At 34.7% G+C, this 26,528-nt stretch overlaps 1 protein-coding gene across 1 annotated transcript in view; it reads left to right on the top strand.

Annotated features, from left to right (window-relative positions):
• Nucleotides 1-26,528, top strand: part of BRDT (bromodomain testis associated) — a 54,207-nt gene that overhangs the window by 16,037 nt on the left and 11,642 nt on the right. The window contains exons 7-14 of the mRNA XM_008697734.2: nucleotides 231-419; nucleotides 1,036-1,205; nucleotides 1,284-1,573; nucleotides 1,655-1,768; nucleotides 1,883-2,023; nucleotides 9,797-9,855; nucleotides 12,575-12,746; nucleotides 18,828-18,928. Coding sequence (XP_008695956.2) covers nucleotides 231-419; nucleotides 1,036-1,205; nucleotides 1,284-1,573; nucleotides 1,655-1,768; nucleotides 1,883-2,023; nucleotides 9,797-9,855; nucleotides 12,575-12,746; nucleotides 18,828-18,928 — 1,236 coding nt within the window. The remainder of the gene's footprint in view (nucleotides 1-230; nucleotides 420-1,035; nucleotides 1,206-1,283; nucleotides 1,574-1,654; nucleotides 1,769-1,882; nucleotides 2,024-9,796; nucleotides 9,856-12,574; nucleotides 12,747-18,827; nucleotides 18,929-26,528) is intronic.

The following is a 26,528-nucleotide window of genomic DNA, read 5'->3' as shown; positions in this document are numbered from 1 at the left end:
ATGTTTCTTCTTTGGTACATCCCCCCCCACCTCGTTTTATAGAGATAAATGGACATATAACATGTATAAGTTTAAGGTATATAACATAATGATTTGTTGTATATATTATGTAATGATCACCTCAAGGAAAATAGAATTATCATGAAAATATGACACTTTTGTTGAAGGGTGTTATTGCTATATTAAGTTGAAAGCACAGAAGATCTTTATAGTCTAATTTTCCATTATAGGATGTTTTTGAAATGCATTTTGCAAAAATCCCAGATGAACCTGTTGAGAGTATGCCTGTCTGCTGCATCAAAACAGATACCACAAAAATCCTCGGTAGGGAAAGCAGTAGTGAAGCTTCCTCTGAAGATAACTCTTCTGGTGATTCTGAAGATGAACGAGTTCAACGTCTTGCAAAGCTTCAGGAGCAGGTAGTTGATTGTGGTGATGAAAGTTTTTGTATATTTATGAGCTGTTGCTGCAGATCTATTATAAAATCATTTTTGTAGATTAAAAGCTGTTAACATTTAGATCACTTAGCAACTGTGGGTTTATTTACTTCCTGGCACATTTGTAATGTTTAATATTCTTTCTTACCCAGAGATCTGTGTATCTTAAAGTTCTGTTATCTTTCTAACCACAATGAGTTTATTCTCATTGAAATGATTTATATGACATAATTCAAGATATTTTATGGATGAGTTTTTGTTCAGCATTGCTTCCTTTTGTGATAAAATGTTAACCCTGCTCCTAGCTCAAGCCTGAAAAAAAACAATTAGAAAGTTGGGATTACCTGGAAATGTTAATTTGCATGATCTGTTTTTAGTTGAATATCTATGTTTATGGGTTGAGCACATGATAGTATTTCTTTCTCATTTAATGTATGCTCTTCAAAATAATGAATTTATGGAATGAAATAAGAACTTGAAGGAAATGTAAGACGAAATGAATTTCAGAAGGATAGGCTTGACTTTTGAGTGCCTTCATTTTTTTCCTAATGTGTCTAATTAGAGCCATGAATGTTTAAAGAATTTTTTTCTTTATTAGCTGAAAGCTGTTCATCAACAGCTACAGGTTCTCTCCCAAGTACCTTTCCATAAGCTAAAGAAAAAGAATAAGTCTAAAAGGGAAAAGAAGAAAGAAACGGCTAATAACAGAGAAGAAAATCCAAGAAAAAAGTTCAAGCAAGTGAAATTAAAGGAAAAGTCCAAAAGCAAGTAAGTATCTTTTATATTGCGGTATTCATATAATAATATTATCTAACATAAATTTGACTAAATTTAATTTTTGTTTAGTCAGCCAAAGAAGAGGAAACAACAGGTATTTGCTCTGAAACCTGAAGACGAGGTTAATGCTAAGCCTATGAACTATGATGAGAAAAGGCAGTTAAGCTTGGATATAAACAAACTCCCTGGAGATAAACTTGGGCGAGTGGTTCATATAATACAATCAAGAGAGCCTTCTCTGAGAAATTCCAACCCTGATGAGATAGAAATAGACTTTGAAACACTGAAAGCATCAACACTGAGAGAACTGGAAAAGTATGTTGCCGCATGTCTAAGAAAAAGACCGCTAAAACCTCATGGTATGTATTTCTTTCAGTAGAAATCAGTCTGGTATTTGTGTTAGTTTTTGGTAATACTTTTTGCCCTCTTAAATCACATAGGTAAGAAAATAACGAAGTCCAAAGAAGAATTTCATTCACAGAAAAAACAGGAGTTGGAAAAGCGGTTACTAGATGTCAATAATCAGTTAAATTCTAGAAAATGTCAAACAAAACGTAGGTGGCAGTTGTTTATGTTTTATTTATTTTTAAAAAGGTGGCAGGGTTTTTTTAATGTTCCTGTGATTATTTAATTCTACTGGCATTGTCATGTCTTTCCCTATTTTGTAGCTGAGAAAACTCAGTCATCCAAGGCCGTCGGAAGTGGTTCCCGACTGAGTGAAAGCAGCAGCAGCAGCACTAGCAGCTCGTCCGAGACTGAAAGCAGTAGCAGTGATTCAAGCTCCTCAGACAGCAGTGATTCCGAATCAGGTTAGCTGTCCCCTTAAGTGCACCCCTGTTTGTGGGAACATTTTTTTCTTGTATTATTGAGACTTATATTTTTAAGAACTGTTTGTCCCTTACCCAGAACCTGTGGTTTGGATGCCACACTTACTATTTAATTGCATGTTGACAATCTTACTATTTTCTTTAAAAGAGATACTGTGTAAAATGGAACTTCAGATTATATGTATAAGACTTACAGGTTTGTAATGTTGAAAAGAAGTTTAGTAAAGGTGGGAGATAGTTTCTTAATATGTAATACCACATCTTAATACGAGAAAATAACAAATAATAAAATTCTGATCTTCTCTTCCCTTTATAAAATAAAGGATTATTTGAAGACATCTTTCACTTCACTCTCCATGATATATCAGACCACTCTAATGTTGCAAAGTATGTCCTGTTGTGACAATATATTCTAAATTGAATAATCACTTTGAATTAAGAAACCAGTCATCCCAGAAAATGTTTAAAGCAGAATTTTATTCACTTTTGTGTTTTCTTCACTACAGAATATTTTCTTCCATTTATAGAAACATGTACTTCAAATTGAGATTTTCAATTATGCTGAAGTACCATATTAGCTTGGGTAGTTTATCATCAGCTGTATCAAGCTTAATTCAGTCATGTTTTCTTTGTGCTCTTTCATTAATGGTTATGTAGTTGACAGTCACTGCCCCATGGATACTGACTTGGCAGTGGCATCCCATTATTGTCCACCAAAAGGCACATTCAGAATATAGGGCACTTTTGTGCCTAAGATTTTGCTTTATTTTAAATGAGATGTTTTTTGTTTGTCTTGAAAGTTAGTTCTCTTTTAAAAAAATACCCTACACAGAATATTGTCACATCAGGGATTCTTACCATTTGTAAGAATATCCCTCTTACTTCAGTCTGGTAATAAGGGTCTGCAGGCTTGCGGTACATTTTGTTTCGCTTTTGGTTCTGTTTAGTTTGCATTCGTGTGGTGTTGATTGCTCCATTTTGTTTTTACATTTCTAAAGTATATAGTGGTAAACATTTTTGTTAGAATAAAAAATTTTTACTTTTGTTGGAATTTGTCATAGTAAATTTTTAAATTATTTTTGGGCTCTGATTATACATTATTTCCTTATATTTGACTTCAAAGCATAAAACAGTGCTGGAAAAATATTTTAAGTTGTAATTAGCATTTGTAATTTCATCTAATAAAGCATTTGTGGCCTAATAAGTTAGAGCACTTTGTCTTTTATTTGTAGGATTAAACTGAGTTATCCAATTATGTAATGGCTACTGATCAATAAATGCCTTGAGCATTAGTGGAAATGTACTATATACAGAGTGCTTCAATAAAGATATTCAAAAATACCTTAATTTTAATTTGAATGATCAATTTCTGATAGATTCTTCTAATACATTGCTTGATGGAAAAATGTTTATCCACCATGTGTTCTTAAAGTGGTGTAATATATATGTTTTCCTGACTCTCTAGTGGAATAACTTGGCCTCAGAATTATAATTTAATACATTTGTGTTGAATTTTTATTTTATGACTGACATTCTTGTTTAATGTCATCTTTTTCAATAACAGAGATTGTTTTTGAAAACACTTAAAATCAAAGCAACACATTTTTTTTCTTTTAATGTTTTTTTATTATATTATGTTAGTCACCATACAGTACATCCCTGGTTTCTGATGTAAAGTTCGATGATTCATTAGTTGAGTTTAACACCCAGTGTACCATGCAATACGTGCCCTCCTTACTACCCATCACCGGTCTATCCCATTCCCCCACTCCCCTCCCCCCTGAAGCCCTCAGTTTCTTTCTCAGAGTCCATAGTCTCTCATGCTTCATTCCCCCTTCTGATTACCCCCCCTTTCTTTATCCCTTTCTTCCCCTACCAATCTTCCTAGTTCTTATGTTCCATAGATGAGAGAAATCATATGATAATTGTCTTTCTCTGCTTGACTCATTTTTATATTTCAACTTACATTATGGATAGTGTGTAGGTTTGTGACACTAAGGTCAGTTTGTCTTCTAACATGATAGTATGAGTTAGCATTTTTCTTTGAAATTTTTGTTTTATAAACATTGAAACTATGTACTTGATTCAAGAAACACTGTATGTACAATGTGTAATTATAAATTGCAAATACAATGCCTACATTAAATGAGCATTAAGTTCTGTTTGGGGTTTTTTGTTTGTTTATTTTATTTAACAAAATAAATTAGTAAGTGGGGCGCCTGGGTGGCACAGCGGTTAAGCATCTGCCTTCGGCTCAGGGCGTGATCCCGGCGTTCTGGGATCGAGCCCCACATCAGGCTCTTCCGCTATGAGCCTGCTTCTTCCTCTCCCACTCCCCCTGCTTGTGTTCCCTCTCTCGCTGGCTGTCTCTATCTCTGTCGAATAAATAAATAAAATCTTAAAAAAAAAATAAAATAAAATAAATTAGTAAGTGAAGCAATAGGACCTTTGTCCTAAATATTAACTTTAATTGTATGCATTGAAATACTGTAAGGCTCTTAGTTTTTAGTGTGTAATCTAAGAACATTTTTTACTTGAACAACAAAAACCCTAAATAAAAGGATTATAAATTATGAAAAATAATTGCCAGACCATATCAATAACAATACTTAAGTAAAAATAAGTAAAGCATCTACTATTCTTACCATTATGCACATGACATTCTCAAGGAGCAGATGACAAATCCCAAGTATGTATAAGTCTCAAGGTAGAGGGAAATGGAATTACTTACTGAGAAAATACAATTTGTGAAAAGTAGGAATATTAGCAAAAACTTTGTTATTTAAGTAAAAATTAACTGAAAATATTCATAAGATTTTGTAGCTTTAGAGTTAATTACGATTTGCGCAGAACTGAAACTTACAGTTGGAGTATCTTCATTACAATAACTCCGGTTAATAAGGCTTTTGATTATTCAAGATAGGAGATAAGAATATAAGTTCATTTTTTCAAAATGTTAATAGAGGAAACTTTTCTGAAAGCTTTTTTTAGAAATTCTTTCCTGATAGAAGGATATTGATCTTTAGCAATTGTTTCTTAATCTGTTTTTTAATACCTGCCTTTTGGAATTTTTTATAGCAGCTTGATGGTATGCAGTTTTCTTAACCAAGTCATGATCTTTTGTAATTTTGGTTATCAAGGACAGAGCACTACATTAACTTTTCTTAATTCCCTAATATTATTGAATCATATGATTCTTCAGTTATCCTGTATTAGGAGTTGGTCTCTCTTTACTGCAGTAGCATTCTGTTCAGATGTGTGAAATATGGGTGTGCAAAATGTTTGAAAGGTAACATCTGTGAAAAACGTTTAAGTATTGTAAATTGTGTTACAGTGTAACTATCTTCTCTGTATTCTCAAACCGTACTTTATGCACTTCTGAAAAATATGGACTCAATTCTCCTTTATTAAATAGGATTAATTAAATGGCAGAGCTATGATTTCTAAGGAAAGGTTGATTTAAAAATCCTTTAACATTTCAAACAAGATATTAAATCAGTTCCAAAATAGAGATGGAATGAAATCCCAAATCTTTGAAAAATATAAATGAGCTATCTGTGGGGTAGAAGCAGTACTTGATTGCGGATTTGTTGTAATTTGGTTTTATCATTTAATTATTTTCTTGACTGACAACAGTATATGGAAATTGTCATATGCAGATTAGTCAAGAACATTTATTAAACATTGGTATAAATACACAACCTTCCTTAATTATTTTTCATAACCATCAAAATATTATCAAATGTCAGATCAAAGATGTTAATGAGGTTTGACAATAAAATGAATTCCAGATCTTTATATGATATGTTAGGTGGGCTCAGCTAGTATGTACATATAACCTGTTGAGAGTTTTCTAATGTTCAACAACTTTGGCTATCTTGAGTGTTATAACAGGGAGGAATATAGTAATTAATAGATTCAATCGTGTGGTCAGTATTACTGAGAAACAAATGGGAACAGCTCATTGGTAGTAGTGCTTTTGATAGAAATCTAATGGAAAATAACTAGAAACTGTCTAAATGTAAGCTGAAATACTTGATTAGTGTAGAATAGAATATTTTTCAGGAATGTTTGTAATTTCAATTGTTCGATACTTACAAAGAAGCTCTGTGGTTATGGCATCAATTCTTTACCTGATTAAGACAAAGTGAATTTGTCACTTCATTTGTTAGACTTTTTGCTTTTGTTGGCTTCAGTGTAATTTCAGAGAATGAAATTTATGAAGTTCTTTTACAGTTTCTTTTTTAAAAAACTTACTTAGTCATGGGTGACTTACAAACAGGAATAAAAAAACTTCTCTTTTTAGTTCTGCAACCTAGGTTTTCTGTAGAAGTGACAAGGATATGATTTTTTTTTCCACATAAGGGAAAAAGCACAAAAAGGACTTGGTTCAAGTCTGGATTTTGTTTTACCTCCTTAGGAGGAGAATGGTTTAGTGACTGTAGGAAGTACGAAATAATAGTTTGGGAATAATCTTTGCCATTTAAGAGAAATGATCAGAGTTTATCATTCAAATTTTTAAAACTTTATGATCTTCTCATCAGTTAAAGTGTTTTCAAAGCAAAAAGCACCAGAAAGATAAATCCAAAGACCCAGGCTTGATTAAAAACTTATATATATTGAGGTCAATACTTGAGCCTTTGAGTCTTCGAAATTAGTGATGAATTTTGTCTTGTGCATTTAAAAATGTCCTGTTCAAAGTGGGTCTTACTGAATAAGCAGTCTGTCTAGAATAGTGTTTCTCAGTACATTAGAATCTCCTGTAAAACTTTTAAAATAGTGTATGAACCTGAATTGAATGGAGATTGGGGCCAGGTCTATGTGATGTTAAAAGTATTTCAGGTGACTTTAATGTGCTGCCATGTTTGAGAACTGTTGGTTTAAGGTTTTTCCCTTTTGTTTCCACTTTTTAACTCTAGTTATAATGACTTTGGTAGAAGGAACAGCAGTTTATAATTGGGTTGTTTTCGGCACCTGGGTGTCAGGTAAACATCTGCCTTGGGTTCAGGTCATGATCCCAGAGTCCTGGGATCGAGCCCCGCATGGGACTCCCTGCTCAGTGGGGAGTCTGCTTCTCCCTCTCCCTCCACCCCCCTCTCTGCTCCCACCCCCATTCATGCTCGCTCTCTCTCGCTCTGCTCTCTCTAATTAATAAATAAAATCTTTAAAAAATAATTGGGTGGTTCTTCTGTATTAAAATAAGTACCAAATACTTCAGTGAAAATTGCCAAGCAGTCTTTAAAGGAATCAAATTTTTTTAGTTCAAAAACAAATTGCTTGATTTTTTTTTTTTTAATCAGTAGAACATGTCTTTGGTGATAAGTTTGGGCAAATCATTTAACATCTCTGGACATTCTTTCTTTCTTATAAAGTAAGGTAGCAGAACCCGGGAGTGACCTAAATCCTGTACTATGTAACAGAAGTGTGATTTATTTCTCTATTTAAAAATTTTCAGTAATTTTTTCTGCTTATATGGCATAACATTCTGGTTTTGCACTATGGTATTCATATTCAGCTTATTAAGTTTTTTAATCCATACTATCTTGCTGATAATATTTGCTATCTCTGGAGCATTTATCTCAGTGCTTTGGTAGGTGATGAGTATTAAACCAGTTCTTATAAGATTTCATTCCAGCTCTTTTTTATTCTATGATTAAATTTTTTTGCCTTAGTTTAAAATGAAAACTTTCCAATCAAAAATTTATATTGAAGTTTGGGGAAAGATGTGAAAATAGAACATACTACATAACATGCATAATATGCATTTGTTTAGTAGTTCATGTATATTATCCGATTTGATCCTCTTAAGGTAGGTATGCATATTATCACAGTTCCTGGAGAATTAGTTGACAGTTTATATGTTACCACTGTACTGTTCAATTCCATTAATATTTGCAAGACCTGGGGCTTCTTCACTAATTGAAATGCTATCTTAAGCTTGATGGTGAAAATGTGTATGTTGGTCTTTTAATTGCAAAGTCCAGGAACTCATAAATAAACAGAAATAAATAGTTTTACTTTACTACGTTCCTGGAAAGTCGACTATGTAAGAGTAGAATGAGAACCAAAATGCTGAGTTTTAGTCAGTTATTATTCATTTATCCAAAGTCCATAAGACTTCTATGAAACATACTGTATTGGGTGGTTTTGACTTTTTTTATTGCTGTATAATTGACATACGATAGTCTATTAGTTTCAGGTGTATAACATAGTATTCAGCATTTGTATACCTTGCAAAATAACTACAATAAGTCTAGTTGCCATTCTGGTTTTTTCAATTAAAAATTCTTTGATGCCTTTTGCTAATGTCTTCAGACTTGGAGATGCTAATTTTTTAAATTCTGAGGTTTATTTTTATATATCAGAAAACTAATGCCCTTGAATTTTTTTAGTAGAACACTAATGTGGTATGTCATACTTTATCATACTTAAAAGAGTTTATATATATAAATCATAGAATAATGTAGTTTAGCTGCGTATTTGAATAGTTAAGATAGATGTGTAGATGTGCATATAGTATATGATCATATTAACGAAGTCTGTTTTTTTGTTCAAAGCCGAAACCATAATTTATCCCCTAAATGTGAAAGCTTGGATCTATAGCCTCAATCTTTGCTCTCTGTATTCTTCCCTTCCACCTAACCCCCAACACTTAAATAATACTTAGCGGAGTGACATTAAGATGGTTCGTGTCATTTCAAATACTTGAATTCTTTAAATTAAAGCACTTAATTGAGTGGCATTTAGCAGTTTTAACAATGTCCAGCATCAAACATTTTAGGAGAGGAAAGAACAGTAACACTTCCAGTGGAAACTGATGGCATTTCAGGAGGCAGAAGGTAATTATTAAAATTAGAATGTTTTAAGTTTGAATAAGATTTGATGTTAACCAGCTATGGTGCCCTGGAACCTGGAGCAGATAGTGTTCAGGTGGCTCATGAACACTGACCTGGAAAGATGGGTCGAGGCATTAACTGCCGGTTTGGTGCTTTACCACATTGATGTAGGCTTATGATTGGGGAGGACAGCACCAGAATCAACTGTAAGGTAAAGAAAGAGGCACCTATGAGCACCATGTCAGAGATCTCTTTTTATAACTATTCTACCACCAGTGTCCGCTGTAAAGGTATTTCTAAAGGTAAAGAAGGTAGTATAAAAACCATTGCTACATAGTTGAGGCTGCCAAATAACTAGAAAGGAAATAAAGGATTATTTGGGGTCTTTCCTATAATGCTTAGTAAGCAGAGCAGACTTCGCCATGAAATCAGATAGCTTCACTTTTCATAAAAGACTCAGATAAGTGACATACCCTTCTCTTATAGTAAATTCTTAATTATTTAAGTCCCTAATGGCTATATTTATGGCTACTTGATAAAAGATTTTAATATAATTCATCCTACTTGCTTAAAACCTTATCTGTGTTGTAACTTGTTCCTTTTTAAACTATTATTCAAACTCTTTACTATGCTGTTCTTTTTGCCTAAATAATCCAAATTGAAATTTGTGAGTGGATATTTATTCCATTATGTGGAAAAGAAAATATCCCTTTTAAAAAGCAAATATCCCTTTTAGAATTTTGACTGATTCAAAGGTCAAAGACCTGGTAACTATAAGAATTTCTTGATTTAAGAGGTTGGTATTAAAGGTATTTTCTTGAAATGACCATTTTATTTCTAATATGAAAATCATTTATAATTTAAATGGTAAGTTTTTAAGCTGGGAAATACTGAAGTATTTCTTTACATACATTTGCAGAAATGTGTCCTAAATTTACTGGAGTAAAACAGAATGATTCTCCTAAAGAACAAGTAATGGTAAGTTAATTCTTCATTTTTTACCTCAAAATTTTAAAATGCATGCTATGACTCACTGGTATAGTAATAAATTCTTTAAAATTTGTTGGGTTTTTTTTGGCATAATCTATTCTTTTTTTTTAATGTTTTTTTATTATGTTAGTCACCATACAGTACATACCTGGTTTTTGATGTAAAGTCCGATGATTCATTAGTTGCGTATAACACCCAGTGCACCATGCAATACGTGCCCTCCTTACTACCCATCACCAGCCTATCCCATTCCCCCACCCCCCTCCCCTCTGAAGCCCTCAGTTTGTTTTGATTTGGGTGCCTGGGTGGCTTAGTAGATTGGGCATCTGCCTTCAGATCATGTCATGATCCCAGAGTCCCAGGATCGAGCTCCCCCGCCGAATCAGGTAGTCTGCTTCTCCTTCCTCTGCTCTTCTCTCTGCTTGTGCTCTCTTGCTCACTCTCTCAAATAAATAAATAAAACTTAAAAAAAAAGATTTCTTCCTAAAAAAAACAGAATACCGGAACTAGTTGGCTACATTTTTCTAATAAGGTATAACTGTTCTATAAATCAAACAGATTAGTAGAACAAATTATAGAAGTTTGGAATTCGTCTTGAAAGTCTAAATACAGAGGGAAGGCCTTGCTTTTCCTGTATGCACACAGTAGGATGTAGGGTGTGTACAGTAAGGTGGAATTTCTAAAGGTAGTAGGAAAATGGTAGTTAGGGTTCAAGATAAAGCTTTTAATTACCAGCTATTAATTTTAGCACATCTATGATTAGTAGTTGACATGCTTTGAAAAGGATAGAAGTAATTTTTTAAAAATATTTTATTTATTTATTTGACAGAGATAGAGACAGCCAGTGAGAGAGGGAACACAAGCAGGGGGAGTGGGAGAGGAAGAAGCAGGCTTCCAGTGGAGGAGCCTGACATGGGGCTCGATCCCAGAACACCGGGATCACGCCCTGAGCCGAAGGCAGACGCTTAACGACTGAGCCACCCAGGTGCCCCAGGATAGAAGTAATTTTATCTGTTACTAATTCAGGTTGTCATTCTCATTAAATTTTTAATCCTCTGTACCCTTCTCAAATATAGAGTTGTAGGTATATACCTTTATTAAATTATAAATTATTTAACATCATGTAACTAGTAAATACCTGTCTCGAGGGAGCTCTTAGTTGTGAGAAGAAATAAAATCACATGGTTAAGAGGTTGCATGATTAGTGCTATAATCTCTATTCATAATTTATTGAGAAAATGAAGAAGGAACATACATTCTGCCTGAAGGAGGGAGTGCTTGCAACGGGTTTTAAACTACAGGGAAAAGGAAGAAATGGTTAGTACATTGACACAGATTAGGACTTATTTTTTAAACAGAGGTCGTAGCGTTAAAAGAGGCAAAAAAAACTCAGGCGGTGTGTTCAGGGAACTATGACAACATAGGGTATTTGTAAGAGATTAGTTGGCTTGGGAGATAAAATAGGGAGGGCTTTGAACACTTAGGTGAAGTGGTAACTAATATGGTAGGCAAGAGTGAGTTCTTGAAGGCTTTTGAGTAGAAATAAAATACAGATAGTCTGTTGCCATAGGTATTAGAAGAATCAAAATTATATCAATGAATTTTGAAAGCATTCTCCATACACAGCATATAGAATGCTGTCATAATAATGTTCGTGGCCAGAATTTTTTTAGTGTCCCTCATTGAGGAACAAAATGCCCTTTGGTAATAAAAGAGAGAATGTATTTAGGAATATGAATAAATGCATGTATTTGTGTGTTTCAAAAAGTGATTTTTTTTTGCTGATTTGACTTAAAGTTTTGGGCTTGGGTCTGTATTATTGTTGGGATAAACATTTTTATGGCATTAGCTTTTTTCAAGCTAGCACAGATAGGTATTCATACACATGCCTCATCTACTCATTCACTAACTCCTTTGTTAGATGGAGGAGAAAGACTGTCTTACTCATCTCTGTATTATATACAACTTAAAGCTTGGTAGGTAAGGTACCTCAGGTTTGGTACTATAATTTAGCTTGCAACTGAATAGATGTAAGATTCTAGGTAAGTTGCTTTTATTATATCTAAGTCCTGTTGCAGACTGTAAATGGGGATGATAGTTATACCAAACTCATGAGATTATTGTGAGAATTGAAGAACTATATAAAGGGTTTAGCCTAGTGCCTCACACATTATAAGCATTAAATAAATATTAGCTATTATAATACAGTTTTTACTTAATAAACTAATCAGAATTTGTTGATAGTCTTACAAGTCAACTATCATGATTTTTACCCACCCTTCCCATTATGCCTATAATTCAGTAACGAAAAGGGAGTAAAAGTAAGTGGATTAGTCTCTAGATTTGGTATAAAGGCTCAGTTTTTATTTTCCATAGTTCACAGGAAAACATTCGAAAATGAGCAGCACTATTTAATAACATGTAAGTCTGTATGTATTATTAACTAAAATTATAGGCTTCGACTAACTCTACTTAAAACTATAGGATGGCCAAGTCATTTAATCTTTCCACACCTTGGTTTTCTCATCTGTAAGAATGAGATAATTATACCTTACAAGTTTGTATGACTTAAGTAATACCATTTTTTGAAGATAGTATTATGTTCTGTTTTTCCTCTCATGTTTCCGTTGTTTTTTTTTTTTCAGTTAAAAATCTCTTGTGTGGTTAAAACACTGAAAGACAATTTTATTTATCTTTGTTTTAACAGATACAGTCTTCTCTGCAAGATAAAGCATCTGCAAAAACTACCCATGTTTGTCAGACTTCATATTCATGTGAAACTTCACCAAATCACCACCAGTTAGCATTTAATCATCAAGAATTAGAACATTTACAGAGTGTGAAAAACATTTCACCTTTACAAATTCTGCCTTCCTCAGGTAAAAAATTAACTAGTAAATAACTAGGAAATTCCAGGTTAGAAATAATCACTGAAGCACATTGTTAGAAATTATCTACTTTATACCTAAAGGTACTCATTACATTTGTTTTTTTAAAAATTTTATTTAAATTCAATTAGCCAACATATCATTAGTTTCAGATAATTCATCAGTTATATATAACACCCAGTGCTCATCCTATCACGTGCCCTCCTTAATGTCCATCACCCATTTAATTACCCCATCCCCCCACCCACCTCTCCTCCAGCAACCCTCAGTTTGTTTCCTATATTAAGATCTCTCATGGTTTGTCTCCCTCTGATTACTTCCCATTCATTACATTTGAATAAGAAAATTATATGTGCAGTTCACACGCAACTTACTTTCAGGTAGATTATATACGTTGGCATAGGCCATACATTAAAACCTTTTACTGCCAGGGTCCATACTACTAAGTTCTGAGCAGATTTGGGAAATGTTGCTCTAATTTCCATGGTGCCTCTTTGAATTGGAAAGGTAGGATGGAATATGGAAAAGATAGAGATTTTATAGGTAGAATAATTAAGTTATATACATGAGAAATAGTTTACAGCTAAGGAAGCTTGGGCTAGAAATACTTACCTGGCAGTGGTTCCCATTTACCAAAACATCTTCCAAATCTGGTTAAATTTTTATATTGTTAGATTTATTTGACTAAATATCCTGTCTGTTAGTCTTGTCAGAAGTAAAGATATTGCTATCTCATCCTGATTCTCCTGCCAGTGTATGGCACAAAGGATAATTCTTTGATACTAATGAGCCCAGCCTAGGAGTACCTGAACTTTGAGAACCTGTTCAGGTCTAGCCTAGAGGCAGGTGTGAATATTCCTTATCCACTTCTTCCCTCTAGGCTGCTCACTGTGTTGTGTTTGGCCTTCCAACAGCAGGGGTTTCTCCAAAGCAGAAGAAATTTCTAAATTGTCTTACTACAGCACAGATTAGGAGAAACAGAGGAGTTTTGATCCTCCTTTATTGCTTCCAGTGATAGCTCCCTACTGTTCTGTGTTTGAACATTCCATATTGTATTTAACTCAAGTTTTAGCTCTTCCCAAAGCAACACTGGAGGGCATCCCAGGAATAAAAAATAAACAAAGATCCAAAGTATGAAATATTTACATCTGTCCTTTTGTGGAAAAAGGTTTTCAAATTATGCAGGAGCATAACTGAAGATGTAGTAATTCTGGGTCATGAATTACCTTGAATACAAGTGTTCCATTTGGGTCTTTTATTTTGTATATAAGTAGCTTCAAACAGGAGCACAACAAAATTAGATTTCATATTAGGAGACGATTATTGCTTAACTATACAGGGGACAAATTAAAATGAAGATACTCTGGTGTAGTTGGGACCAAGTAAGGAAGCCGAGTGCTATAGTCTAGGAAAGAAATTATGAGGACCATAACTAAGGCAGCAAGTATGGAAAGGATATGGACAAATTAGAAAAATATTTTTGTGGTGCAGTTGATAGGCTCTGTTAGAATGAATGTCTCACCAAGGTGTCATCCAACAGTTGGACTGCCATTAAGAGACAGTGCTCACTTTGGACATGTTCGAAGTACTAGAGTATCTAATTGGAAATATATAACTATAAATGGGTTTCTAGAACTAACAGGGTATAATGAGAACTATAATTTAGAAATTACCAGTATATAGAAGCTACTTGAAACTGAGAAGGAATGAAAACCCCCAGGAAAATGTATGGAGCAGGAAGAGAAAGGTCAAGGACAAAATTCTAAGAAACAAAACTTCCTCAGTAAAAATAGAAGAAATTAAATTAAAAGATGATGTCATCAAATCACAAGAGTACAAAAGTACCACAAGAGTATATTGCAATGCATTAAAGTAAGATGAGGAGCGAGGAGAGAAGATCAAAATTGACAGTGTGAGATTTTTTGCTTTTGCAAAAGGTTTTTTAGTGGCCATTGTGATTGGGGTAGAAGCCAGATTTCTATAAGTTGAGAAGTAATGGAATCTGAATGTAAACCAGTCTTTCAAGAAGTTTGTTGGTGGAGAAGATAGCTGTGGCTTTAATAGGAAGATAGTTTTTTGGGTTGGGGGGGGTTCGTTGGGTTTTTTTGGTAAGAGAGGGAGACATCGTTTCATTATGTTTGAGTTTTTGAATCAGATTTAGACATTTTTAAAGGTGGATTGGAAAGAGCCAGAGTAGAGAAAGGTGCTGTTTTCACTATAGTAAATTCATAGAAGATTGGTAGGAATAGCCCTGAAGAAGAACTAAACAGTAGAAAACAAAGAATTCGGTCAACAACATCTTTGTTCCTATTTTAAGAAAACATCCTATCTATGAAAAGTCAGGCTTTCAATGTCTAAGTCTTCAGTCGGGGTAAGTTTATTATATTACTTAAATTTTGGATTATATGTGATGGTGAGTAAAAGGAATTTGTGTGAATATTGTATAAAAGGAATGCTTGGATGATGCCAGAGTGGCTATTCTATTGCACTTACCAAATTTTTCAGAACCAAGTGGTTTGCATTTGCCACCTGTAGGTGTCACTATGCCCAAGGGAAACTGCAAATGTGTATAGGCTAACTGTATAGAGAAGTTTACTTTTCTGGGGTTGAATCGTGATGGAAATAAATTTTTAGTTAAATCTTTTAAACAAAGATTTTTTCACTTACATTTTCTTAATTAAAAAAAGTTTGACAAAATGTTAGTACATAAAAGCTTTAAGAAATTGAATCAGGTGTTACCAGTTTTTTCAAAACTACTGCCATCATCTCATGAACTGGAAAATGCCTAATTTTTTTCCTTAAAATAAGTTGAAGTGTTAAGTTACAAAGGATTACTAGCCTTATCCTTATAACTAGCCCATTTCCCAAATTCATTTCCCAGCTTATAAATCTTCACTCAATTATATTAAGAATTTTTTAAAAACAAATACTTATGCTGTCATATGATTGTGAATTAACGTGGCAAATGAAAAGGTAAATCAAAGAGTTTGCCATCTATTAGGAAAAATAAACAACTGGTATACAAAGTAAAAATAATATTCCCTAAAAGAATCAAATCAAAATTTAAAGAGGTGAGGAAGGCAAAATGACCTGATCTCTTTGGCAGATGTGTATTTTACAGATTAAGTATCATTTGAGCTGGATATTGGAGGAAGAAGTAAGACTTATCTATGTATATCTAGGACTGAAAGGCATTTTGGATGGAGGAAACAACATGCATGAAGGTATTTAGGCAATCAATAATTGGATGTGATTAAAGCTTTGGTTGGATAAATAGGAATATGGGGGAATGAATTTGGAAAGGTAGACCAGGTTCAGATCATGAAGAACCTTGATAACTGCAGACTTTGGACTTAATGGTAATGGTATAGTCAGTGGGGAGCTAGTGAAGGGTTTTTTTGAGCAAAGGGTGTGCTTCAAGGTAATTAATCTGCCAATATTATGTAGGTCAGTTGGAAGAATGGGCCATAAGGACCAGAGAAAGAAGAGACCAACTGGGCTTTTGCAGTAGTAGGGGGAAAAAATGAAGTAACAGAAAGAAAGAAGAACGAAAGGTTGAAAAAAATTACAAGGGTAAAATGAGCAGGTCTGTGTCTCAGAGAATATGAGCTAGATACTGGTGCAGGTTGAAAAACATAAGTCTGAGAAAAGAGAAGTTTTGTAGTGTTGTGCGGACCAAAGGGTCATCCCCATAAAAATGTTTTTCAGAAATTTGGACCCTTGACATATTTCCTAGGCTTTTGTGACGCCCTTTTCTTCATCACCCCCTCTTTGAATGTTCCTTACAGATATCTCTGAATCTGCCTATCTCTAAATACTGATAATACTCTGAGTTACATCATTAAGCCTTTATCTTTTCACTTCAGGGTATTCCAGCAATGTTCCAAAGCCTAGGTTTACTAAGATAGTAGTGATCCCCTCAACTTTATAGCAGTAGGCTTGGAACAGCCTTCCCATTTACCCAGGTATGCCATACATTGATTATTTTCTACTTATTATAACATGTAAAAGGTTGGAAGGCAGTGATCTGTACATTCTGCCTGAGTAATCTTGGTGTCTGTGACTTCTAGTCTCATTTTTACAAATCAAGCATCCAGGCCCCACGTGTATTTATACAACTCTACTGAACATCTTTTCTTAAATATCACATAGGCATGTCAACACAGCATGTCAAAACTGAATTTCCCTATTTTAATCCCCACATTTTAATCTTTCCTCTTTAATTCTTTTTTTGCTTTAGAAAATACTATTCCTTTGTTAACTACCAACAGGACTGGCCTACATGGGGCAGTGGACACTGGGCTCAGGCTATGTGTGGGATGCAAGGAGGAGATGATGATTGGGAGGCTGCTTTGAAGGAAAGGGGTGGAGGCCAGGTTCAAGAGCCCCTCAGATTCACTTACAGGAATGGGTAGACCTTGTACAGGAGTCATGGCAAGCTATGGCCGTGCCACCAGTAAGATTAAGAAATTCCTGGAAATCTATCTGGCCTCTAGAGTTGATGTACAGTTTTTTCATCATGCATTGAAGGACGCCAGGGTCATCCTGGTTCTTTGTGAAGGCAGCCAGTTCTGTATTCATGAAGGTTAGGAACTCTGGAGAGTGCAATTATTACCCTCCTATCCAGCACACTTCTGGAAAACAGTAATCAGAAAGTCGATGCACTGCTCAGTCTCAGTAGGGCTGGACGTTTTTGCCATATTTTCGTGGAGCAGGCACGAAGCCTGTGATCAGGTGGTGGCCATGCTCTTCCTCTTTAACTCTTGATAATAACACTGCCACCACTTATTTTAGCAAACTGAGAGTCATTTAGAATTTACTTCTCTTGACACAGTACTCTTTCTACTTCTTAAATAATATCTGGCCTTAAGCACAAAAGGGATGTAGTTCTAAACTTAAAGCTTAACTCCCTATTTTACCATTCCTTGTTGAACTGAGAAAACGGTACATTGGGCTATATAAGGACATAAAAATTTAATCTTTGTTCTTTCATTCGTCCCTCCATTGTAACTTTTTTCTCACCCTTCTATGTTCACTCTCAACCCTTAATGTTCCTCTCTTATTCGAACCTCAACTTCAACTAATAGGACTTGGCTAGAGAATCAGTCAAGCAATTGATGGGTAGTAGAAGCTTAAACGTAAGTTCCTACAGTATGTAAGTGGCTAGATTTCTGTGAACTTGAATCAGTTAACAAAGATAGCAACTTAGTTTTCATTTGTCTCCTCTGTCCTTTTGCTACTTGTTAGGGCCTGTAGAAAAGAATTAGGGAGAATTGAAAGAGAAATGACCCAAGTAAGTTCAGGCATCAGGATGTTCATGGTTGCATGTGGCAGAAAAGTCAGTTCAAGATGGCTTGAACGATATGTTATTTTGTTAGCATATACAATCACTAGTCCAAAGGTAGGTCAGTCATTTAGGCATGGTTTGACCAAGGCTTAAGCTCTTTTTCTGTGGTTATCTTTACCAATAATAAAAAATATTTGTATGCAAGTTTAACAGCTAATAGGATTGCATAGATTGTTCTCTTCACCCTTGAGTCAAGCCAACCTTTTACATTTTATCCTCTTTTTTCTACTAGCTGTTGTAGATATTTAGTGTCTTAGTTCTTCCATTCTATGTGTTTTGTTTTCAATTTCACAAAGAAGTATCTTTCCCTATGAGCCCTGCATTGGCTTAGGCCTGCTCTTTCCTAAATGACTCACTGGTGTTGGGGTAGGGTTACCATGACTGGTTTGGCCTAATGAAAACCCATCTCTGGGGTTGAGGTCAGTTTGCGCATTAGAGGACCATGGGGACAGATAAAACAGATTTTGGTGGGTGAGCCACAGTGTCAACTATCCTTAATGTAGACAAAACAAGAGGACATAAATTTCAAGTGAAAAATGTTTATTTTACAGTGTAACAGTTTCTCAACTAAGAATATTCCAAAGTTAAAACAACATCAAAAAATTAATCATTTTGTTTTCATAGTTTCTGACCTGGGGGTGGGGGCAGGAAAGGAGAAAAAGTCAAATTATGAACAAACAAGATGAAATATCGGATTTTACTGTTCTAAAAATGTGTGCATCTAGGTGATTCTGAACAGCATCTGAATGGCCTAACTGTGGTGCCTCAGTCCGGTGATAATGACCCAACGGTGTTAGAATCTGAATGTCACGTACCCGTGCAGAAGGTAAGAGTGATGGTACTTTTTCCTCAAGATCTTGAAGGGATTTAAAATTGAATATGGAGGTGAGCACCTTTTCATGGACCTGTTGTCCATTTGTATATTTTCTTTGGGAAAATGTGTGTTCAGATCCTCTGCCTATTTTTTAAAAGGATTGTTTGATTTTTTTGCTATTGAGTTGTATGAGTTCTTTATGTATTTTGGATATTAACCTGTTATCAGATACATGATTTGCAAATATTTTCTCCAGTAGGCAGCCTTTTTTGTTGGTTTCCTTTGTTGTACAGAAGCATGTGGTTCTCTCCTTTTCCCAAAATCATTTATTGAAGAGACCGTCCTTTGTCCGTTCAATATTCCTCACTCCTTTGTTGTACGTAAATGGATCAAATTTGTGTGATTTTATTTCTGTTCTATTGATCTATGTGTCTGTATCAATACTATACTATTATGATTAGTATAGCTTTGTAATATAGTTTGAAATTAGGAGGCATGATGCTAATTTTGTTCTTTTTAAAGATTGCTATCTGAGGTCTTTTGTGGTTCCATACAGATTTTAAGATTGTTCAATTTCTGTGAAAAATGCCTTTGAAATTTTGATAGGGCTTCACTGACTCTGTAGATTGCCTTGGGTGTTATGGACATTTAACAATTTTCTTTCAATCCATGGGCGTGGAATATTTTCTCATTTATTTGTGTCTTCAGTTTCTTTCACAACCCTTACAGTTTTCAGTGTATAGGTCTTTCACCTTCTTAGTTTATTATTCCTGGGTATTTTATCCTTTTTGATGTGGTTATAAATGGGATTGTATTCGTAACGTCTTTATCTGATAGTTTGTCATTAGTATTTAGAAACAGCATGAATTAGGGGCGCCTGGGTGGCTCAGTCGGTTGAGTGCCTGCCTTTAGCCCAGGTCATGATCCCAGGTGCTGGGATTGAACCCCACCTCTGGCTCCCTGCTCAGTGGGGAGCCTGCTTATCCCTCTCCCTCTGCTACTCCTCCTACTTGTGCTGTCTTGCTCTCTCTTGTTCTCTCTCTCTCTCAAAAAATAAATAAAATCTTAAAAAAAAAAGAAACCATGAATTTTGTATAATGATTTTATAACTAGCAACTCTAGTGAATTTAATAGTTTTAATGGGTTTTATTGTTGTTGAGCCTATTAAGGGTCTATATATACTATCATGTAATCTGCAAATACCGACAATTTTACTTCTTTCTGATTTGAGTGCCTTTTATTTATTTTTCCTGCCAAATTGCTCTTGCTAGGACTTATAATATTATGTTGAATAGAATCGGCAAGAGTGGGCATCCTTATTTTTTCTCGATCTTAGAGGAAAAGCTTTCATCCTTTCACTGTTGAGTATATTAGCTGTGGGTCTTGTCATAGATAGCTTTTATTATGTGAGATACCTTACCTCATGCCCAATTTGTTGAGAATTTTTATCATATAAAAATAGCTGTTGGGGTACATGTGTGGCACAGTCAGTTAAGTGTCTGACTATTGGGTTTGGCTCAGGTCATGATCTCAGGGTCATGGGATCCAGCCCCTCACTGGGCTCTGTGCTTGGCGTGGAGTCTGCTTGGGTGTCTCTCTCCCTCTGCCCCTTCCCTCTCTCTCCTTCAAATAAATAAATAAATAAATAAATAAATAAATAAATAAATTTTGTTACATACTTTTTCTGTATCAATTGAGATAATCATGATTCTTATTCTTTGTTTTGTTAATGTGGTATATACTACTGGTTGGTGGATGTTGAACCATCCTTGCATCCCTGGAGTAAATCCTACTTGATTGTGGTGTATGATTTCCTTTAATGTATTTTTGAATTGGGTTTGCTAATATTTTTTATATCTATGTTTATCAAGGATATTAGCCTATAATTTTTTTGTATCCTTACCTGGTTTTGGTATCAGGGTAATACTGGCTGTAAAATGAATTTGAAAGAGTTTCCCTCCTATTTTGGGGGGAGAGTTTGAGAAGGATTAATATTCTTTAAATGTGAAGCCATCTGTTCTTCGATTTTTGTTTGTTTGGAGGCTTTTGATTAATGACTTAGTGTCCTCACTAGTAATCATTCTGTTCAGATTTTCTGTTTCATCATCATTCGGTCTTGGAAGATTATATGTTTCTAGGAATTTATCCATTTCTTCCAGGTTCGTTTCATTGACATGTAATGGTTCATATTAGTCTCTTATCTTTGTATTTCTGTGGTATCAGTTGTAATATCTCTTTCATTTATGATTCTACTTATTTGAATCTTCTTTCTCTTGGTGAGTCTAGCTAAAGGTTTGTCTATTTTTTTTTTATCTTTTCAAAAAATCAGCTTTTATTTTCATTGATCTTTTCTGCTGTCTTTTAAAACTCTTTCTGCCCTGATCTTTGTTAGTTCCTTCCTTCTACTAACATTGGGCTTTGTTCTTCTTTTTCTAGTTCCTTGAGGTTTAAAGTTAGGTTATGTGAGATCTTTCTTGTTTCATGATGTATCCATTTATCACTGTAAACTTCCCTCTTGAACTGCTTTTGCTATACCCCATACATTTTGATATGTAGTATTTCCATTTTCATTTGTCTCAAGATACTATTTTTTTTTATTTCTTCCTTGAGTTCAGTAGTAGCATGTTGTTTAATCTCCATATTTGTGAATTTTCCAGTTTTCTTCTTGTAATTGATTTCTAGTTTCATACTGTTGTGGTCAGGAATAATGCTTGATATAATTTCAGTCTTCTTAAATTTATTCAGACTTATTTTGTGGTATAACACATGATCTGTACTGGAGAATGTGACAGTTTAACTCTTAGAAGGGCCTTCTAGACTTGCATTGGCCAGTTCCAGTATGGTAGCCACTAACCACGTATGGTTATTGAGCCCTTGAAATGTGGCTAGTGCAACTGAGGAACTGAGTTTTCAATCTTTTTAATTAATTTAAATTTCAAAACTGATACTCACTTCAGTTATTGGAAAACTTAAGTATGTTCGGAATAATAGCTTGGTTATGCATACCTACTTTTTCAACTATACATTTTATGAAATGTGATTGTAAATAAATTGTTTCTAATCAATTTAGCATTCAAGTTGAGATGTGCTATAAATATAAAATAAATACCAATTTAGAAGATTTATAAAAAATGTAAAATTATCTTCAAACTTTTACACTTAGTGCATGTTGAAATAATAATGCTTTGGGTATATTTGGATGAATACTAAAATGTTACACTTTTTAAACTTTTTAATGTACTGGCACATTTTTTAAAAATTTTAATTCCAGTGTAGTTAATGTACTGTGTTACATTAGTTTCAGGCATACAATGTAGTGATTCAACAATTCTATACATTACTGAGTGCTCATCATGATAAGTGTACTCTTAAGTTCCCCCACCTATTTCACCCATACCCCATCCACCTCCCCTCTAGTAATCATCTGTTTGTTTTCTATAGTTGAATCTGGTTTTTTTGGTTTATTTCTTTTTTCTTTGTTTTGTTTCTTAAATTCCACATATGACTGATTTCACATATGATATATATATATGTATATATGTATATGTATGTTATATATCTATAATGGAATATTATAGATATCTCGCCTCTTTATCCATCCATTTATCAATGGACATTTGGGTTTCTTCCACAACTTGGCTATTGTAAATAATGCTGCAGTAAAAATAGGGGTATATATATCTTTTGGAATCAGTGTTTCATATTCTTTGGGTAAATACCTGGTAATGGAATTGCTGGAATATAGGGTAGTTCTATTTTTGATTTTTTTTTGAGGACCCTTCATTACTGTTTTACACAGTGGCTGTACCAGTCTGCATCTCTGCCAACAATAGTGCGCAAAGGTTCCTTTTCCTCTACTCCTCACCAACACTTGTTTCTTGTGTTTTTGATTTTAGCCATTCTCACAGATAAGAGGTGATAGCTCATTGTGGTTTTGATTTGCATGTTACTGATGATGAGCGCTGTTGAGGATCTTTTCCTGTATCTGTTGTCCATCTGGATGTCTTATTTGGAGAACTGTCTGTTCATGCCTCCTGTCCATTTTTAGATGTGATTATTTGGGATTTTTTGGTGTTGCGTTGTGTATGTTCTTTATATTTTGGATACTGACCCTTTTGTTGGATATGTCATTTTCAAGTATCTTCTATTCAGTAGGTTGTCTTTTAGTTTTGTTGATTGTTTCCTTTGCTGTGCAGAAGCTTTTTATTTTTGATGTAGTCCCAATAGTTTATTTTTGCTTTTGTTTACCTTGCCTCTGGAGACGTCTCTAGAAAAATGTTGCTATGGCTGATGTTAGAGAAATCACTGCCTATGTTCTTGTCAAGGATTTTTATAGTTTAGGTCTCACATTAGGTCTTTAATCCATTTTGAGTTTATTTTTTGTGTATGGTGTAAGAAAGTGGTCCAGTTCTCCCAACACCATTTGTTGAAGAGACTGTCTTTCTACCGTTGCATGTTCTTGCCTCCTTTGTCAAAGATTTATCTTTGTCAAAGGTTAATCATTGGTTTATGTCTGGGCTCTGTATTCTGTTCCACTGATGGATGTGTCTGTTTTTGTGTCAGTACCATACTGTTTTGATTGCTATAGCTTAATAGTATATCTTGAAACCTGGGATTGTGATACCCCAGTTTCGTTCTTCTTGTCCAAGATTGCTTTGGGTATTTGAAGTTTTTTTGGTTCCACAAAAAATTTTTTTATAAAGATTTCATTTATTTATTTGAGAGAGAGATAGAGCACAAGAGGGTTGAGGAGCAGAGGGAGAAGCCAACCTCCTGCTGAGCAGGGAGCTCAATGAAGGGCTCAATCCTGGGACTCCAGGATCATGACCCGAGCTGAAGGCAGATGCTTAACCAACTTAGCCACCCAGGCACCCCTGGTTCCATACAAATTTTAGGATTATTTGTTCTAGTTCTGTGAAAAATGCTGTTGGTATTTTGATAGGGATTACATTAAAAGTGTAGATTTCTTTGGGTAATGCGAACATTTTAACAGTATTTGTTCTTTTAGTCCACGAGCATGGAATATCTTTCCATTTGTTTCTATCAGTTTCAGTTTCTTTCATCAGTGTTTTATTGTTTTCAGAGTATTGGTCTTTCACCTCCTTGGTTAAGTTTATTCCTGAAATGTCTTACTATTTTTGATGCAGTTATAAATGGGATTGTTTTCTTAGTTCTCTTTCTGCTGCTTCATTATTAGTGTATAGAAATGCAATGGATTACTACTGTGTATTGATTTTTTTAATATTTATTTTATCGTACCCTATGACTTAACTGAATTCATTTGTCTGTTCTAGTAGTTTCCTTGGTGAAGTTTTTGGGGATTTCTAAATATAGTATTATGTCATCTGCAAATAGTGAAAGTTCTACTTCCTTACCAATGGTGATGCCTTTTATTACTTTCTCTTGTCTGATTGTTAAAACTAGGACTTTCCATGCTGTGTTGAATAAAATTGGTGAGAATGGACATCCTGGTCTTGTTCCTGATCTTAGGGGAAAAGTTTCTATTTCATTTATTTCTGTTCTAATCATTATCATTTCCTTCCTTCTGTTGAGTAGACTTTGTAGTTACTTTTCTAGCTTCTTTAGGTGTAAGGTTAGGTTGTCTATTTAAGATTTCTCATGCATCTTGAAGTAGGCCTGTATTGCTAAAAACCTCCCTCTTAGCATCCCAAAGATTTTGGACCGTTGTGTTTTCATTTTCATTTGTCTCCACACATTTTTTTATTTCCTCTTTGATTTCTTGGTTGACACATTCGTTGTTTATTAGCATGATATTTAACCTCCATGTATTTGTGTTCTTTCCAGATTTTTTCTTGTGGCTGACTGCTAGTTTCATAATGTTGTAGTCAGGAAAGATGTATGACATGACTTTGATCTTTTCTAATTTGTTGAGATTTATTCTGTGTCCTAATAGGTGATCTGTACTGGAGAGTGCTGTGTTTGCACTTGAAAAAAAATGTGTATTCTCCTGGTTTAGGATGGAATGTTCTGAATATATCTGTTAGTCCATCTGGTCCAATGTGTCATTCAAAGCCACTGTTTCCTTGTTGATTTTCTGTTTGGATGATCTATCCTTGATGTAAGTGGGGTGTTAAAGTCCCCCACTATATTGCATTATTACTGATTATTTCCTTTATGTTTGTTATTAGCTGCTTTATGTATTTGGGTGCTCCCATGTTGGGTGCATAAATACGTGTAATCGTTATATCTTCTTCTTGCATTGTTTCCTTAATGATTATATAGTATCCTTTGTCTCTTGTTTCAGTCTTTGTTTTAAAGTCTGTTTTGTCCACCCATAACCAGCAAGGAAATTGAAACGGTAATCAAAAATCTCCCAACAAACAAGAGCCCAGGGCCAGATGGCTTCCCAGGGGAACTCTACAAAACATTTAAAGAAGAATTAATACCTATTTTTTGAAACTGTTCCAAAAAAATAGAAATGGAAGAAAAACCTCCAAACTCATTTTATGAGGCCAGCATTACCTTGATCCCAAAACCATTACCAAAAAGGAGAATTACAGACCAATATCCCTGATGAACATGGGTGCAAAAATTCTCACCAAAATATGAGCCAATAGGATCCAAAAGTATGTTAAAAGGATTATTCACCACGACCAAGTGGAATTTATTCCTGGGCTGTAGGGTTGATTGAACATTCGCAAATCAATGTGATACACTACATTAATAAAAGAAAGGACAAGAACCACACATTCCTCTCAATAGGTGCAGAAAAAGCATTTGACAAAGTACAGCATCCTTTCTTGATTAAAACTCTTCACAGGGTAGGGATAGAGGGTACATACGTCAATAGCATAAAAGCCATCTATGAAAAACTCACAGCGAATATCATTGTCAATGGGGAAAAACTGACAGCTTTCCCCAACATCAGGAACACGGCCGGGATGTCCACTATCACCACTGCCGTTCAACACAGTACTAGAAGTCCTAGCCTCAGCAATCACACAACAAAAAGAAATAAAAGGCATCCGAATCGGCAAAGAAGTAGTCAAACTCTCACTCTTTGCTGATGATATGATACTTTATGTGGAAAACCCAAAAGACTCCACCCCAAAACTGCCGAAACTGATACAGGGATTCAGTAAAGTGGAAGATATAAAATCAATGCACAGAAATCAGTTGCATTTCTATACACCAACAAGGAGACAGAATTCAGAGAAATTAAGAAGTTGATCCCATTTGTAATTGCACCAAAAACCATAAGATACCCAGGAATAAACCTAACCATAGGGGCAAAGGATCTGTACTCAGGAAACTATAGAAGATTCATGAAAGAAGTTGAGGAAGTCACAAAGAAATGGAAAAACATTCCATGCTCAAGGATTGGAAGAACAAATACTGTTAAAATGTCTGTGCTACCTAGAGCGATCTATACATTCAATGCAATCCCTATCAAAATACCATCAACTCTTTTCCACAGAGGTAGAACAAATAATCCTAAAACTTATATGGAACCAGAAAAGACCTCTGATAGCCAAAGGAACAGTAAAAACAAAACAAAACAAAAACACCCAAAACTGGTGGCATCACAATCCCGGACCTCAGGCTCTATTACAAAGCTGTAATCATCAAGACAGTATGGTACTGGCACAAA

The sequence above is a fragment of the Ursus maritimus genome, unplaced genomic scaffold (assembly GCF_017311325.1).
Source record: "Ursus maritimus isolate PB19 unplaced genomic scaffold, ASM1731132v1 scaffold_12, whole genome shotgun sequence".
NCBI classification, from domain to species: Eukaryota; Metazoa; Chordata; class Mammalia; order Carnivora; family Ursidae; genus Ursus; species Ursus maritimus.
This window is presented reverse-complemented; position numbering and strand designations above follow the sequence as displayed.